Here is a 16,998-nt window from a genome sequence, read left to right as displayed (position 1 = left end):
CTGGGAGTCTATACTCAGCTGGCTTCATAAGCATCTCTAAGTTCTTGATCCATTTTAAAGAATTCAATATTTCACATTATTATATTTTTGGGTGGTTACATTATTGGTGTGGTTCATATAAAAAAGACAATAAACAACTTCAGAGGAGTCAAAAAGTCATAAAAAAGAATTATACTCATGTCAAAGTTTAGCCAATGAATATTTCACTTGTAGTTTAAAAAAAATTCATTTATAATGATTCTCCTCCTTAACCAAACTTTTCAATTAACTAATCAACTAGTAGAGCCTAGAGGATTGGTTAGGAGAGCATTCAAAAATGTATAAAAATAGTGATTTTACATAAATGAGATCATGTTATAAATACTGCTTTATCCCCTTTTTCACTGACTATATTGTAGACACTATTCCAAGTCATTAAATTTACTTACGTCATTTTTACACCTGCCCTGTCCCTCCTGTTGAAGTTCTATTCAATGCTTCCTTCTATTAGAAACATAAAACTAAGTACCTTTCTTGATTTTCTCTTTGTAGGACTGACAGAAAACTTGGAGTTCAATCTTATGCTCAGCTTAGGGTTTCTTATACAGCTAATCTCCTCCTCTCAATTTTCATGTGCCTGTTTTTTTTTTGCTGAGGAAAATATGCCCTGAGCTAACATCTGTTGCCAATCTTCCCCTTTTGTATGTGAGCCACCACCACAGCATGGCCACTGACAAATGGTGTATGTCCGTGCCCTGGAACCACACATGGGCTGCTGAAGTGGAGTGCACAGAACTTAACCACTAGGCCACTGGGGCTGGCCCCCTAACCTGTTGTCCTAAAATTGTTTTATTTTGTTGTAACCTAGGAGAATCCTTTCTGGCTGATGGAGAGAATAGACCAAACACAACCCCTAATATCCTGCGTCTGAGTGTAAGGTTATAGGATGACTTTGGACAACTGACAGCTCTTTGTTTCGCCTTGAAGGCAGTTCCTTACTGTCGCCTCTCTAGTCCAACATACTTGGCCAGGGAGCTTATAACTACCCAGAGAGCTTTAAGACTTCCATTGAAATTGCTGATAAGCCCATGAAATGGTCTATTCGCTCAGCTTTGCATTTTCTGGAATCCTAAATTTAACCTAGGTGCATCTTTTAAAGTTAGTTTTCTCAGGATTTGGACAGTAAATGCAGAATCTCAAATTAAAAGCACAAAGAGCATTTCTTACTTTCGCTGCTACTTGCCACAACTGAAAAAATAACGCGGAGAGGCCTGGTCTCGCGGGTTAGTTCCACAGCACAAGATCAAAGCCATAAGGCCAAGGAGCCTCCTAGCACACTGGCTTCTTTCTGAATCTTTCAACACCTGTAAAAGCTTTGAGCTATACAGCTATTTGAAGAAGCTCAAATTTCAATCACAACTTACATATGAACCTAGAGCACACAAGTAGTATGCCTCCGAAAAGAAATCCTCCAGACTTTCCTCTATTTTCTAAAATTTGAGACTGAATACAGAGTATACATCCCATGGCCAGACAGAGGGAAAAAAATTTCTGGGTTCCTTTCAGGACATGGGAGGTTTTTCATGGGCTCTTTAATCACTAGGTGGTTTATATAACCAGAAATTGTGTAAATCTGCATCAGAACCACCCAGAAAAAAGAACGAACAGTCCAGACTGGTGAGTATCCTTCAGTATCTCAAACATCTCCAGCATTTGAGGACGCCTCACAAATGTTCTGTAACAACTCCTTTTGGCAAGATGGTATCGATAAACGCCCAGGGCTGGGAGCTGGGCCTTACTCGCATTTGCTAATGAAAAGCAGTCTGTACAGCAGCCTCTCAAGAAAAATGTAAAATTGCAAAACAAATTAGGAGAGGTTTATAGGTATTGGCAAAGGTCCATGGTCCCCAGTATCATTTAAAATACGGTTAGTTTTAAACAAGCTTGATTTTTCCCAATTTTAATGGGGCACAGCTACTGCCTAAATTATGGCATCCCATAGTTTCACAACCCCCCTGACTTAGCACAGATCCAAGCTTCAATTTATGTGCAGGGTGCCGTATGTGGCACAACGAGTGTTTTCCATGGTAAACGTTATCTAACAGGCTTTTCTGCTCTGCCCGATGATTGAATTCAGTTGCAACTTTAGCACTCACAGGGGGACTCAGATGGCAGCCAGGAAGCCTGGCCGGGCAGTGGGTGAACTTGGTACTTCAGAAATTAGGTTTTAGTACATTTATATTTCATACTTCAAGAACTCTTAGGACATGCTGAGAGATGCCAGAAAGGAAAAGCTAGGAAATTCTAGGGCACCCTTGCAGCATACTGACCTAATCTGAAAGCAAGATGTTGCCCACGGTTACTTTCTACTGAAGACTAGCAAATATACCACCCCAAAATATGACTGCAGGGGTCCAGGGCAAGCCACCTCAAAAAACGCCGCTTTGGAAATTGATTATTTTCAGCTGTGCGCACTTGAAAAACAGCAAATGCAGGAAGAGGCTTTCTCTGAACTCTCCTCATCTGCCTAAAGAAACATTCTCCAAAAGAAACTCAATTATCATCAATCCCCTTCCTGGGAGATTCATCAATCAGGGAAGATTGATTCTTATCACAGCAGAGGAGATGAGAAGTCAACACCACACCCAGACCAGCTTTCTCACAAGCCACCATACCTCCCATCTATTCTTCTAGGGGCCCATTCATCTTTCCTAAGAATCATTTCCTCTCCCCTAAGAGGCCCACCTCCTCCCTCCCATTTCCCTATTAAGATCGTTTTTAAGCTTGAATTCTAAGCCACCTTGGAGAGTTACTCATTTTTCTCTGGTTATCTCCCACGTATACATGAGGTATACATGTTAATAAATTTCTGTGTGTCTTTTTCTCATTAATCTATCTTCTATTTCAGGGGTCTCAGTTAAGAATTCAGAAGAGTAGGGGGAAAATTATTTTCCTCCTCTACATTATTAATCACCATCCTGGGAATGAGAAAGTGTTACGACACAGTAGACAATGACATTCTTTCCTATAAAATTTTATTTATTACATAAAAAATTCTATACATTTGTTAGACTAAAATACAGTTTTCATTATAATTCTGGCAACTGAGTCAGTACACAGAGAGAACTTAGCATTAGATCAGCACTTTTTTTCTAGTTCATATTTCTGCACAAGAAAAACATTTCAAAGCTCCATGTCATAGAGGCTCATGGTACTCTGAAGCCAGATGGAATTCCATCCAATTCAGAGCTCTTGGAAGTTGATTTCCCAGCAAGATTTGATAACTCCAGAAAGTTAATTGCTTAATATACATATTTTTAAAGTCCTCCGAGAGCATAACGCTCTGTCTGTAAAGTCTGCACTGTGTCAATGACAGTCACAGATCCTAGGGCTGCAACCATGTCTGTGGGGCATGTTCAAGCACCTACATGTTTGTGTCCCCACCTGAATACAGCGTAGTGACACTGTAATAAGGAAAAACTCAAAATAATGCTAAGGTAAAAGATCTGAACTACGAATTCCAAACTCGGGAATTCATGGAAGGCTTCACTGTGATCCCACAGTTTGTAATGGACAAAGACAGGATGTGATACAAACATCCATTTCGACACTATGAAATAGGATGCAAATGGCAAGAAAGAAGGAAAGAAAGAAAAGGACAAAAAAGGCATCAGATTGAGAAATATGCGGCACGACAACATACTTCTCATGCTGGATTTAGACAGCAGTGAGAAATCAAGACACACTGATGGCGTTTCTGTTCATATCACCCCGTACGCTGGGCTGGGCCAGACACTGGATGTGAAGGCTCAGAGCCTGAGAGATCAATAGCAGGTCCCTATTGCAATGACTGACCTTTAAAACTGGGCTGCCTTATTCCAGAAGCCTATTCTCAACTCTAGGAGTTCAGAAAGGCCATACCAGCAAGTCCTTAGTGTTGGACCTTTGGTCTTCAGAAGTTATGCTTTTGTCTTTGGTTGTTTTTCCAGTACACTGTCATTTTGTTAGTGCCCTTCAGGCTCTTCTCTCCACCTTTTTGTTAGCTGTAAAGTTTTTTCCTCCTATAGTCAAATCAGCTACCACCTCACTGAACTTACTTCACTGGGTACGAGATCTATCCAAAGTGCACTTGGTGGTCAAGAAGATTCTGAGACAGTGAAATTGAAACTTCTTTTCATTATGGAGCTCCTAGTACCCTTTTATGGGAGGGAAGAAGTCAGAAAACCTCACCGATACAACATAATCTGGTAGGACTAAAGCAACCTAGAAGAAAGGTAACTTTCCCCATGTGATGTCTCTGAAAATGAAAACTAGCAAAACCAAGAGGGCCAAAAAGAAGTTCTGAGCACAGATTACTGGAACCCAGAGGATGGGGAAAATTTACTCAATTGCCTCTATCTCAAATTATCAGCCTTCAAAGCTGTCCTATTACGTCTCATTCCTGTGAGCTATCTAATACAATTTATGAAAAAAATCCTGGCCTGATGATCAACGTGGTGAAGGAAGAGAGTGCTCATATTTTCTAGTGGCAGGTCGAATGGTCCGCGGGATGCTGGCTACAGCTTCACCCCAGTTCTGTGCCCAGTTAACCTTCAAGTCTGGCTTTCAATGCTTACTTTCACACGGAACGGTTTAACATGGATTCCCCAAAAAATAACTAACTAAAACTAAATTCCTAGCTGATGGGACAGGTGGATCAGATTCATGTGCGGAGGTCAAAACATTCCTTTTAAGTCAGACACTTCTACGAGGAAAGGACATTTCAAATGTAGATACTCACATTGGCTTTAGGCCCTTTTTCACCTGATTTTGGAATTTCTACCCGTGGTCTCTCCATTTTCTACTGTGGAAGGCTCATTAAAGCTCTTCTGGGGGTGTGGGTGGGGTAGGGAGCTGACTCTTCTCCTTTCTTCACCAGCCAGTTGTGAGATTTCCATGCTTTCTTCAGCTTGAAAATGTAGGTAATGCTTTGATGTCTGACTATGAATCGTGACCCACCGGAACCAAACCTTAAAAGAAGTCCAAACTCCTTGAAGAGTTTCTGCCTGCTTTTTCAAGGGCCCCCGATATGGATGCAGCACCCCTACCTAGCAGTAAGGTACAGATGTGAAGAAATCCATGTGCTCCCTAAAGAAGGAAGATGGGGTGGATGTGGGGAGTGGAGGCACAGTCCCATTGGCAGTGATCCAAGCCTGCTCTAGCGGGTGACTGAAAAAACAGGAAATACTTCCCTGACTTACACAGGGAGAAAAAACAACTTTGAATTTTCTCCCCCATCATCTACTCCTCCAGCTTCCCACTACTTTTTTGTCAACTGTGGACTGCACTGAGTTTGCTAATTTATCATCATCAACTATTCTCGGTCATGTTCACTGACAAACTTTTGGATGGTGATCTACTCATAACATTGTGCCACATGTCATATCTGAGCTACCAAAAAAACCAATCAAGTGTTTTGGTAGATGGATCATCACAAGGATTCCCCATTCATTTCTTCTTGGATTTTCTCGTCCGTTACAAATAATTCGGTACCTTGCCAAAAATCCCCCCAGGACACACGTATCCTCACACCTCCCCGGAAAGAAATCTTACTGTCTTGGAGATTCAGCATGGCCATGTTGTTAGGCACTCAGATTAGTGTGGTTTCTATTTCCAAAGCTGGCACTAAATTAAAGTCTTCAAGTTATAAAAACGATTCCAGGCCACAAGTTGGTAAGTATCATCCTAAAAGTATGTCGAATGGAGGCCTATCACCTCGTTTCAAACACATCATCAAACCAACTTGAGAGCACCCTTTGACGTGTGTTCATTAGGCCCTGAGGGGATGGCGCGGGGCGGGGGGGGGGGGGGGGGGGGGCGGAGGCTGGCAGTCTGAGGGCCCTGAAAGTCTATTAGCATTTTAAATATTCATAGATGTGCTATGTGCATTTGAGAGAAAGACTGTCCATTGCTTTCATGAGCTTCTCAAAGGGGGCCCATGGTCCCCTTAAAAGATTAAGAACTTGCTTTAGAATATCCAATATTAAATTCAGGTCTTAGCAAATAAAAGTGAAAAATTTCTTAAACATTTGGAAATGACAATGTTTTCACGTCCAGCTAGATCCTGACTAGACCATGAGGAGTGTGAAAGCTTTATTATTCTAAACTCCCTGGTCTGGAGTGTTTACTTCTCAGGAAATCATTTAAGCTGTAAAACTAAGTATCAAAACTGAATAAAACAGCCTGCTCTTTGGGGTCCTAATAATTTCATCTCTTTCCCACAAACTTACTAATGAATTCCTTTAGAAAATATCAAACTTAGATCCTGTCCATGTAATTTACAAAAATGATAACTGTTCATGCAATATTGAAACTAAAACATCATTTGCCTTTTTTCAAACGCATAAAAACCAAGGAGATGCAGAGGAAAAAAGGGTACTATAGTATTTCTATAGAAAAGAAAGGTTTTCCACAGAAATTCTCAAGTTTAAAAACTTTGCATTGAAGTTTTCTATAGGAAAGTTCTCTTCAAAGGTTTAAATATTGGATTAAAATTTTCCTCTTAAATTAAAACTTGGAGAATAAGAACTTGGCTCAAATTCATGAAATTTGAATGGGGAAAGTGTGCTATTTTAAATTAAGTGTATACAACATGCTTAGTATTTTTGTTTTGTAAAAGTTTGCTAGCTTTAGATTTTCTCTTGGCACATTCAAGGGTCCTACTTTTTTAAAATCTAGGCTATGTGCCATTAAACAAAGATGAGCTAATTCCAAAAGCAGCCACTGTATATGAACAGTGCCTACTTTTCAAAAGGGCCAACATGCATCCTTACTCCACAGAGATACATGAATATGCATTTAAAGCAAAAGGCATTCCACGCTGTGAATATATAACACACAAATCTCTGCTTTATGCATTTACTTATGAACCCACAGTTTTCCAATATATATTCACAGACCACATCTTAACAACTCTAGGCAAGCCACTGCAGTGCCCTCCTATCTATCAGATGGGATACATGAAAAGAATACAGAAATTAGCTGTGGCACGTGTGCCGATAAGCCTTGACTCTGAGGATGTTTTTTTAAGTAGCGGTAAAAAAGCCGTAGAGAACTTATTGCAAGGTGAAAGCTTAAAGGCCTTTCTGAAGGAAACTTCTCAGAGGCTATGTTAAGGCTATTGAAAACTCCAAAAATCCAAAGAGAGGCTTGCTGTCCCAAAATAAATTAAAATGTTCAGGTCACCATAACTGGCAGCTCTGGTTTTGGAATTGACCCCAGAATTCTGCCGTGCAGGCGGGGGACCTCCTGAAATGGCCTTTATTAGCCAGTAGTGGTGCCTGGTGGGAATGGTTAAAGCCTCGGGGGCACTGATACGGCGTCACAAAGATTTGGTGCCTGCAGTTCCCGCAGCTGTTTAGAGGAAGAGGGTGGGAGAAGCATTACTCTGGTTTAAAGCAGCTCAGGACCAGGATAAAGGAAGCAGTCATCTCTTCACTCCCCTTAGTGGGATGAAATCCTGAAACTGCCCGGGAAGCCAAAGTGCCCTTGGCAGACACCAAGGTCAGCAGTATTGGGAACTGGCAGCTTATTCTCTTTAGTGTAAAAAGAAAAAATGAGTAAGGGAGCATCTCTACAAAGGAAAAACTTCTTTCCGGCATAATTTTCAAATAGACTCAGTGAGTGCCTCCTCCTCAACCGTTACGGAAAAAATTGGGGGACCAACACACAGTTAAGCCACCTAAATTGCAGTAACTTAGGACTTGATTATGCTATAGGATAGGATAAAGCTTTAATCCTAAACACTAAATGTTGCATTAAGTGGTTTAAAGGAACAACCGGCTCTGAGCTCTGCTCATCCATGCAAGGGTAAGACAATCTCAATGCCTTAGCCGAATTCCTAAAGTTTACCTAACTCACTGGTGAGCCTCCCATACAATATGGGTCTCTTGGATTTATGCTGAAATACCACCTTTTCCTTTCCATATTATATCACAGCAGAGCTCACTTTTGAGGCAGGAGCCTAAAAAGTCTAAATCATGCACCAGAGCCTTAATTATCTGATGGCAGAAACCACAATGATCCTCTAGTCACCGTGATCACCCTTTACAATAGAGGACCCTAACTCGAACTCTGGAGACGTGAGTCCTGAACACGCTTGTGAAGATCTAACCACAGAAAAAGACAAAAACCACAACACAGAGTCAATGGTTTACCAAGGTATCCAGGTAACCGCAGTTCACAGATAATTTCTCTTCTTCATCTGTTATCCTCACTTGGGAAGAAGTTAGAGGCTGTGGGCACAGAGCAAGAAGGCAGCCCACAGCTGACGGAAGAATGACTGGCAATGAATGAAAGAGGCAGCAGGACAGCCAACATAACTCAAAACACTTAAACCTTGCTAAAAAGTCTCTGTGAGGCTTTATAAAATGAACCAAGGAATGACGCTCATATGCGAGTGATGGTCTATATATCGAATCTCTCTGTGCATGCCTGCGTCATATATATGCACATTTGCCTATATCCACCTTTGTGGCACACCCATTCTCTTAGGGAAAATAGCCTGGGAATTAATATGGAACTCAAATGACATGGTTACACATAGATCATAATTTCTAAACACAATGTTAGTAAAACAAAATTTATTTGTAAAACAGGACCTGTTATATAAAATGGCACACGATCAAGTTATACAAAAATACAAAATTTCTTTCTGATTACAGTTCTAGTTGCAAATGAGAATTAGAAAGCATTCCTGGTGGCTTCCCAATAGCTGAGATTGTGAGCACATGGGACAGGGAGCAGCAAGAGTCCGTGATGCTGGGATGTCCAAGTGGGTAGAACCTAATTTCCAAATTCAAGACTTCCATCAGGTCACTTAATAGCTAGCTCCTGGAATGTCTTCTGTTTTGATACCCATCTTGCAGACTTTTGCCAACCCTAAATTTAGTTCCCAATGTTTCTTAATGTCCAAAATCTGGGTGGCTATGAAACAGAAGGTATTCTGAATTTAATTACATCATTTGCTCTCTCACCTATTTGGATAATTGTTAGTGACATAATTATATTTATTCCATTTCAAATGATAGAAAAGAGTACAATGATACTGTTTGGCGACATCAGATGCTAACTTCTGGAGAAGTATTGTTTCAAAATAGCTATTTTCACAATGTTGGAGTCCCAGATCTTGCCAAGACATGAGCTCTTAATTGTGTGGTTTCTTTCTTTCTTTTTTTTTTTTTTTAAAAATCCAGACTCTTATTGCAAATATTCTGAAAAATCAGAAATATTACATGAGCTTTGAAAAGAAACCAAGGCATTTAGCAAATTTTAGCCTAGCTAGAGTAAAGAACACGGATACTTAAAAAAAAATACAGTTTACCTTTTGCAGCAATTTAAAGGTCCAACCCTTTGAAAGGAAGCATATTAGCAAACAGCTGCTAATTAAGCCCTAGTGACATTAATTGTATACATTTCCATAATACCGGTCTAGTTTACTTTCTAATTCTGGTAGGAGGCAATGCTTTCTTTCAAAAGATTCTCCTTCCATGGAATGATAAAATGCTGAGGCTTTTTTTTTTTTTTTTTTTTTGTACAGAGCCTGTATTTAGTGCAATAAGTTTAAAAAACTTGCTCTGAAATATTTACTTTACATTAACAAAAATAGCTTTTTTTAAAAAAATTGTAACAAAAAGGAGTTATCGCATAAACAGATCATGAATTATTCTTAGCAAATTACACTTTTTTTTTTCTTAAAGCATTCACCATTACAATAAGCAGAACAATGGAATATTAGCCATTCATATCTGGTAAGCTTCAGGAATAAAAAACCCAAAAAACCCAAAACTCATCCCCAAACAAAAACAATGCTCAACACTTGAAGATCAAAACATTAACCAATTCTTCAGTTAAACACATTGTAGAATTCTGAATACTTAATGAATTGCCAAGGAGAGGAGCACCTGCCAGTATGTTTTCAGATTTTACAGCAAGCATTTGAATAAAATGGCCATTTAGCCATAAGCCACGGAAGTTCCTCTGAAGCAGAAGCCCAAGCACTGGAATTTTTAATGCTTTGCGTTCTATGTTTCTCTCCCTTCTTTATTCCTCCCAGCATTACTTAATCTGCAAATCAATACACAGAAATTTAAAGGCTGAACTCGCCGGGTGCCCCAGCTTCCTTTCAAATCAGGCACACAAATGTGTGGAGGATGCTACTAAAGTCAAAAATGAAAGAAAGACAAAATAGAAGAAAAAAGTTTGCATAAGAAAGATTATCTACCCTTTTCTTTTTGACCTACTCTCTTATAGAAGCATTAGGGTCAACTACAAATACCTGAGGAGTTGGTTACTTTTTAATGTTGGCTGACAAATGCATGAGATATTATGAAAATTCCCTTATCGGGTCCACTTGTATGTTTCGAAAAGTAAAATGACATGGCTTCTTTGATTGGGGAAAACTGATTGGAGGAATTCCTTATTTGTCTGAAGGCATATGCCTAGTCTTGTCCCACTAGGACTTATGCATCAGTCAAATAAGATCTTGATTTTATGCACACGTCAGGGATATTACCCCGGAATCAACTTTAGACAGAAGATTCGGTACAATAATTTTACCTAATTTAAATAACTAAAGTTAAAATCTCCTCTAAGTTATTAAAAATGTTAATCAGATATGAATCTTAACATTTCCATTAAGACAATTACAATTGAAAACATTAAATGACGGCAGTTGCCTTGTAAAAGCCACCCGTATGAAAGGAGTACATGTTTGACAAAAATAAGCATAAAAAAGGTATTAAATCCCTGTTCCTTTTCTCTGATTTTGGCTGATTATGTGTGTGTGTGTATATACATATACATATACATACACACATACATATACATATATACACACACCCACACACACAAATACATAGTTATGTGTATATATTGTTTTGGAATGTCAATGGGTTCCATAACGGTCGGCTAGGTTCAAGCAGAACTCGCTCCCGAAGCCTAGAAAACAAAGTCATACAGAGTATCATCTTAGACAAATACCATCAAAAGGAGGTCATAAACGATGTTACAAATACACGGATGGGCGCAAACAGCAACAAAGCAAAATGAACTGAGAATCCTTCTCTCCTGAACCTCTATTCCAGGGGCCGAAATTCCTATGAATATTGAAAGTCGCAATTCCTCTGGATCACCTTTGAGAAACGCAGAGAATACATCTGGTCTCTGTTGCTGTGGTGGACAGGTTTTTTCTCCCTTTCCTCTGTACATTCTGTCCTGCACAAGCAGACGGCTAGCATGTCTCTTTCTTAAACCTCTACATCACATTTGGTAAATTTTTCTAAAACCATTTTCAAACATTTATAGAAAGACCTCACAAATCCTCCAAGTTTCCTTAACTAGTGAGGCTCTCTCAAGAAAAAAACCCACGAGGAAAACTGGAAGTACTCATATTTAGTTCAGTGAGCCCCTGTCAAAAGGAAAATTTAAAACCTCATTTTTCAGAACATCCTTTTATAGGCTAAAAATAACCCCTAGATGAAAATATCCCATCAAGGAAGAAGATGGACAGTGAACTCAAACAGTAGTGTTTGTACAGAGATGGCAAAACAGGTATGATGCTCTGTTACAGAACTTTCATCTAAGGGAATAACCGGAATTAAACCCAGCGAATACAAATAAGCAACCCTAAACTCTACCAATCCTCAAACATTAGGGGGGAATTTCTCATCTAATTCTTTAGGGACACACACAAGATGGCGGTGGTAGTAGGGATCAACTCTCAGGTATACTGTGAAAGAGAGATAAGAATTAGAAGTCCTGATGTGCTTAAAAATTTGACTTCCCTGTCGGCAACATTGCACTCTGTTCTCCTGGGGAGTTTTTTAACGCTTAAAACATGACTCTTAGGGACAATGTTCAAAGCTACAATGTTCAAAGCACCTGAATAACAACTCAGGTAAAAAATGTATTTTGAGACATAGCAGAGGGTTTTGCCACTAACTGCAAGCAAAACTGATGAACAACATAAAATGAAAGCAAAACCTGAAGATTTTAATGCACTGGTCGAGTTAAGGGACATTCATTTAAAACTGAAAGTAATATTAGGGAAAAAAAAATCTTTGCAAATTTTTGGCTTCTGGTAGAATGCCCCCTAACCAGGCAATTCTCCCAGCATTATTAGCTATGAATCAGGGGTTTGGGTGAGAGAAGGTATACCTGCATTCTGGCCCTCCATAATTCATGTGTCTTTTACTAAAGAGTAATATAGAAATACATGCTGATTCATGGTCAGAGGAGTTAGTCCTAAACTTCCAAATATTTCTCCCTTTTTTAAATGCTTATTACTGAAGAATGATTTAACGGAAGCTTCAACCATGGGAAAGTCAGAAAAGGGGGGAAATGGATGGTTTACATTCTAAGATTTTATATGTGTTTTTTAAGTTTTAGGCTTGGAACTTTACTTCCTCAACAATTAGGACCATCAAGCAGTGACAAGAAGGAAGCCGTCCTCATTTTTCCATGCCGCCTTAGGGCTGGCAGAATCTTCACTGCCGTCCGGCTCAGCCTAGGCGGAGGAAGACAGATACAGAAAGAAAGAGGAAGGAGGCAGGAAGCTAACTGGCCGGACCGCTGACTGTGCCCCTACCCACTTAATCCAGCTTTGGCTGAGGCAGCCTCAAAGCCAAGAGCTTCACGGCCATTCTACATCCTTGTACTTAGGATCAGAGCGATCTGTGCCGCGGGAATCTAAACAATGAAGTTTTGACTTTATAATCATCAATGCTATTAGAGCAACACCAAAGCAGACACCGGAAGGGGTTACAGTGGAAAGAGTTCATATCTAACTATTCTGCTGAGGCTTTAATTTAGGTTGAATATACAGTTATTTTGCATATACGTATAGCCGCCCCTCCTTAAACGAACCCGTTTCCTTTACTCTTACATACTTACATGGGCTTGTTTTACACAATATATTTAAGTTGGAAACCTATAAATCAAACGATTTATTAAAGTATAAAGAAGAAGGAAAAGAGAGCCCTCACCTCACACCTTTGGACATGATATCCACTCAGAAGGCACACTATTTAAAATTAACTGTTTAAGGATGGATGCAATTATATAATACTTTGAAATAAACAAGCTATTTAGGAACAATAAAATTGCAAAATAAGCAGTAATTAGACCAATATATGCTAGAGACATTTGTTGTCATGAAATAGCAGTGAGAATATCTATGGGAAAGCAACTCAGGATTTTCTTACACTGACTAAGTTGCCTTTTTCAAATCAAAGTAGAGTGGTTTTATATATAAATACACATATATATCACGGACCAGAGATAATTTATCCCTCTCACAATTAAGCTGAGGTTGGAGAAGAGCAGATTGTCTTATTGAGTGAGAATGTGGGTGTTGATGGAAATAGCCTTGTTTGCTACTGAAAAATAGCTCAGGAAACAAAGAAAGTACAACCAGGTAACAGAAAAAACATAACAAAACAACATAAACAAAACCATAAAAAAAACAAAAGCAACATAAACAAATCCATATTTAAAAAAGAGGGAATGTGAATTTTAGCAAGTTGAAAGGAATCGCTATTATCACCTGCCAAAATGATAAAAATCTAACCATCAGTTCAAGCATGCAACCAAATGCTCAGTCCAAGGAAAACTAAACACTGACAGTTAAAAAAAAAAAAATAGGGGCCCGAGCCAGGGGCGTAGTTGTTAAGTTTGCGCATTCTGCTCCAGCACCCTGGAGTTCACAGGTTCGCATCCTGGGAGCGGACCTAGCACCGCTCATCAAACCACGCTGTGGCAGCATCCCACATAAAATAGAGAACGATTGGCAACAGACGTTAGCTCGGGGCCAATCTTCCTCACAAGACAAAAGAAAAAAATAGAAACAGCAATTTCACCTTAGGGACAAAAATATCCCCAAACCTGCCACGAACACTGAAGATGCAGTTCCTTTCAGCTTACTTTTACAGAAGGTGGTCTCAGTTGTGACAAGAATTCTGCCATCCAAGTGATGGGTAAATACACAAACAGAAAGAGCAGCAGGTCCTGCGTGATACAGATAACAAAAGCTTCTCCTGAGGAAGTGCAGTCAGTGAAGACAGAGAGGGAGAGGAAGTGAAAGTGAAATTCGGGGAGGGCGGCCCCCTGCGCATGTCCACCTACCATCGGTTTTAGCTCTCTGGCATCAGCAACGCCTCCCTTACCAGCTTCTTTCATTGCTTTTCTACTGTTCTCCACAAACTCCTGCAAAATATGGATCAAATTGCGTATACTCTTAGGTCCTTTAAGATTTCGGTTGGTAAATGAATTCTAAAGAATATTTACATTTTTGACTCAATATTGGTAAATGGATGGCCTGAAACCATAGCAATAAATAATATTTAGTATCACTCACAAGAGCTGCTAAATTTGTGGGGATGGACTGCAACCTGTTGATATAAAATCTTTTTTCCATCCACTCATTGTGACAATCTCACTTAGGCTCAAAGAGACAACGTTAGTTCCATCTGGAAGAGAAAATACCTAACGTTTTTTCAAAAAGACTAATTTTCCACACGGAGAAGATTGTTTTCTTGTTCTACTTCTTCCATATCAATGTTATGTGGAACAAGAAGTACATTTTACTCCATAAGCCTCCTCCTTAAAATAACCCTGGAATCCTAGAAGGTAAAAGCAGTGATATTACTAAAACCATTTACCAAATCATAAATAAGCTAGTTTAAAAAAAAGTCTATTTGGTCTTGAAATTCCTCCATAAAGCAGGAAGACAGCACGTAACAACCAGAACCTGTGGTCATAAGTAGTTAAGATGGGATTGTGCCCTGAAGGAAACATGTCCATCCTGTCAAAGTTTATGGGGCATTTCTTCATCCAATATCCTCATCATTCTTGCAAAGAAAACTGTTTTTCTGTGTAAAATATTTTTTTACCCTGCTTTCTATCAGTGGGTTAAAAAAAAAAAAAAAACAACAAATTCTTCTTCCAAGTGCCTTAATCACAAGAGAGACACAATGCACATAGGTCAAATTCCGCTATGAAAATAACCAGTTAGAATTATAATGTAGACATTTTAATGTCCAAAATTTAGTTGATGGTTCTCCCAGTAAAAGAGATAATCAGTACCAGGTAAGTCAGTTAAATCATTTGTAATTTTGCAATTAAAAAAATCTAGCTCACTTATTAACACATTTATTCTAGATTTAACTGGGTAAACCATGCTCCTGAAAGATGACTTGGTATTTCAATGTGTAATGTTTAGTCTTCAATATTACTTATTCTCAACATAGGAGTACTTCCCAGCTTAATAACAAAGTACTATTATTAAAAAGCATCTTTAATTTGGTAGCATTTGACACTGATGATAGTATTTAAACCATTTTAATATGGTTTCTAAATTTTTAAAAAATTTTAATTGAGATTCTGATATAGGGAAGCTGCAGAGGCTACATACCTATAAAGAATCGGAATATGAGATCTATGCAAAGGCTCAGATCTTGACTGATGGGAAACAATACGCTCTACCAGTCACGGGTCTGTTAACATGTATTCATCACAAAACACCTTCAATTTGGCCTGGCATACTCAGGATAACGAGTTGTAACGGAGTTGATAGCAATAATATTTAGAAAGGTGGTGGATGGAGAAATACAGGGAGGCACTATGACCTGGGAAATAAGACTTTTTGTCTTCGAGCCCCATTTTAGGAAAGGACATTTAGAACATCAGTGGTCCAATGTTCCAATTCAAGGGCTAGAAGTCACCTTTAAAAATTCGGTTCAAAACCATCTGACTACAGAGACAGAGGCAGCAGTATGGAAAAGTGTGAACTCAGGACTATTAACGGGTACTGCTCTAGCTAGGTGGATTTGAAATGGTCTTCCCCATGACAAGAAGGCCTTCTTTCCTGATTTCCCCAGTTATCAGACATTTGGTTGATGCCAAAAGGTCCTTGATATTTGGTCCTGTCCAAGACATCCATAAGACATTTGGTCCGTAAGACATTTGGTCCAACCCAAAAGGTCCTTGACATTTGGTCCATGCCAAATAGTTTTGGACAGGACCAAACATCAAGGACCTTTTGGCATGGACTCAATGTCTCCATGGATGTTTTGGACAGAAGCAAATATGACCAGATTTCAAGGACCTTTTGGCATGGACCAAACGTCTGATGGACATTTCAGACAGGACCAAATTGTCCTGCAAAATCAAGGACCTTTTGGCATGGACCAAATGTCTTATGGACATTTTGGACAGGATCAAACATCCTGTAAGGGATTTCCCCAACTAACCTCATCCATGAGTGCTACAGGCTTAATTCTGAATTACTCACTTGCATATAATGAGAATTAAATGTAGAGAATAATACTTTGTCTAATATTTTTATTAGTAATTTTATCCCTATAGCAGTAGAGGGCATTTGAAGTACTTACCATCAGTACTTTATCCATATAGAATTCTCTTCCAGGGCTCCCATCATTGTATTTTGTATCAATGGCAAAACACAAGAATAATACATCCACTACCATTTCGTAAATGGACAGGAAGCAATGAGCGACTAGGAAAGCAAAGAGGCAGACGATGATCAGAGGCAGCACCCATACTGTGTAATCTTGCTGGTAGTTGAGCAGCATAATCCCAGCCAAACCTGTGCTGCAGACTATCAGCACCTGAAGCAGAGAGAGCAAAGACCACATTTAATATCCTATTGCAGAAAACCCCACTTCATCTTCTGCAGACTTAAAATGCTGGCTGCATGAGCCCATTTCATCTCAAATTAAAAAGTATAATCCATATATACCCATATACACAATACGATTTTTAAGATAAATGCACGCATATTTCAGGAAGAAAATTCCACAGACTCTTAGCACTCAGGAGGAAATTATTGACGTTTCAGGGGTACTGCTACGTATTTTTTTCTAAGCATTTTTACATATGTGAAATAGTATTACATAAACAAATCATTAAAAGCTCTTCATTAATATTAATAGTATCATTACAAATATTTCATAAACACTTACT

General features: G+C 39.1%; 1 protein-coding gene across 3 annotated transcripts in view; it reads right to left on the bottom strand.

The window, feature by feature from the left end:
* SLC44A1 (solute carrier family 44 member 1) overlaps positions 1–16,998 on the bottom strand; it is a 179,466-nt gene that overhangs the window by 32,872 nt on the left and 129,596 nt on the right. The window contains exons 14-16 of one of the 3 annotated variants that reach the window (XM_070596195.1): positions 16,407–16,643; positions 14,140–14,220; positions 8,586–10,956 (exon numbers count right to left, since the gene is read on the bottom strand). In XM_070596195.1, the coding sequence (XP_070452296.1) occupies positions 10,933–10,956; positions 14,140–14,220; positions 16,407–16,643 (342 nt within the window). In that variant the 3' untranslated portion in view covers positions 8,586–10,932. Of the gene's footprint in view, positions 1–8,585; positions 10,957–13,817; positions 14,221–16,406; positions 16,644–16,998 lie in introns of those variants that run through there. The other 2 variants (XM_070596197.1, XM_070596198.1) reach the window with 2 other exon arrangements.

This window comes from Equus przewalskii, chromosome 26 (genome assembly GCF_037783145.1).
Source record: "Equus przewalskii isolate Varuska chromosome 26, EquPr2, whole genome shotgun sequence".
Classification (NCBI taxonomy): domain Eukaryota; kingdom Metazoa; phylum Chordata; class Mammalia; order Perissodactyla; family Equidae; genus Equus; species Equus przewalskii.
The sequence above is the reverse complement of the archived record's forward strand: the minus strand, read 5'-3'. Positions and strand labels throughout refer to the sequence as shown.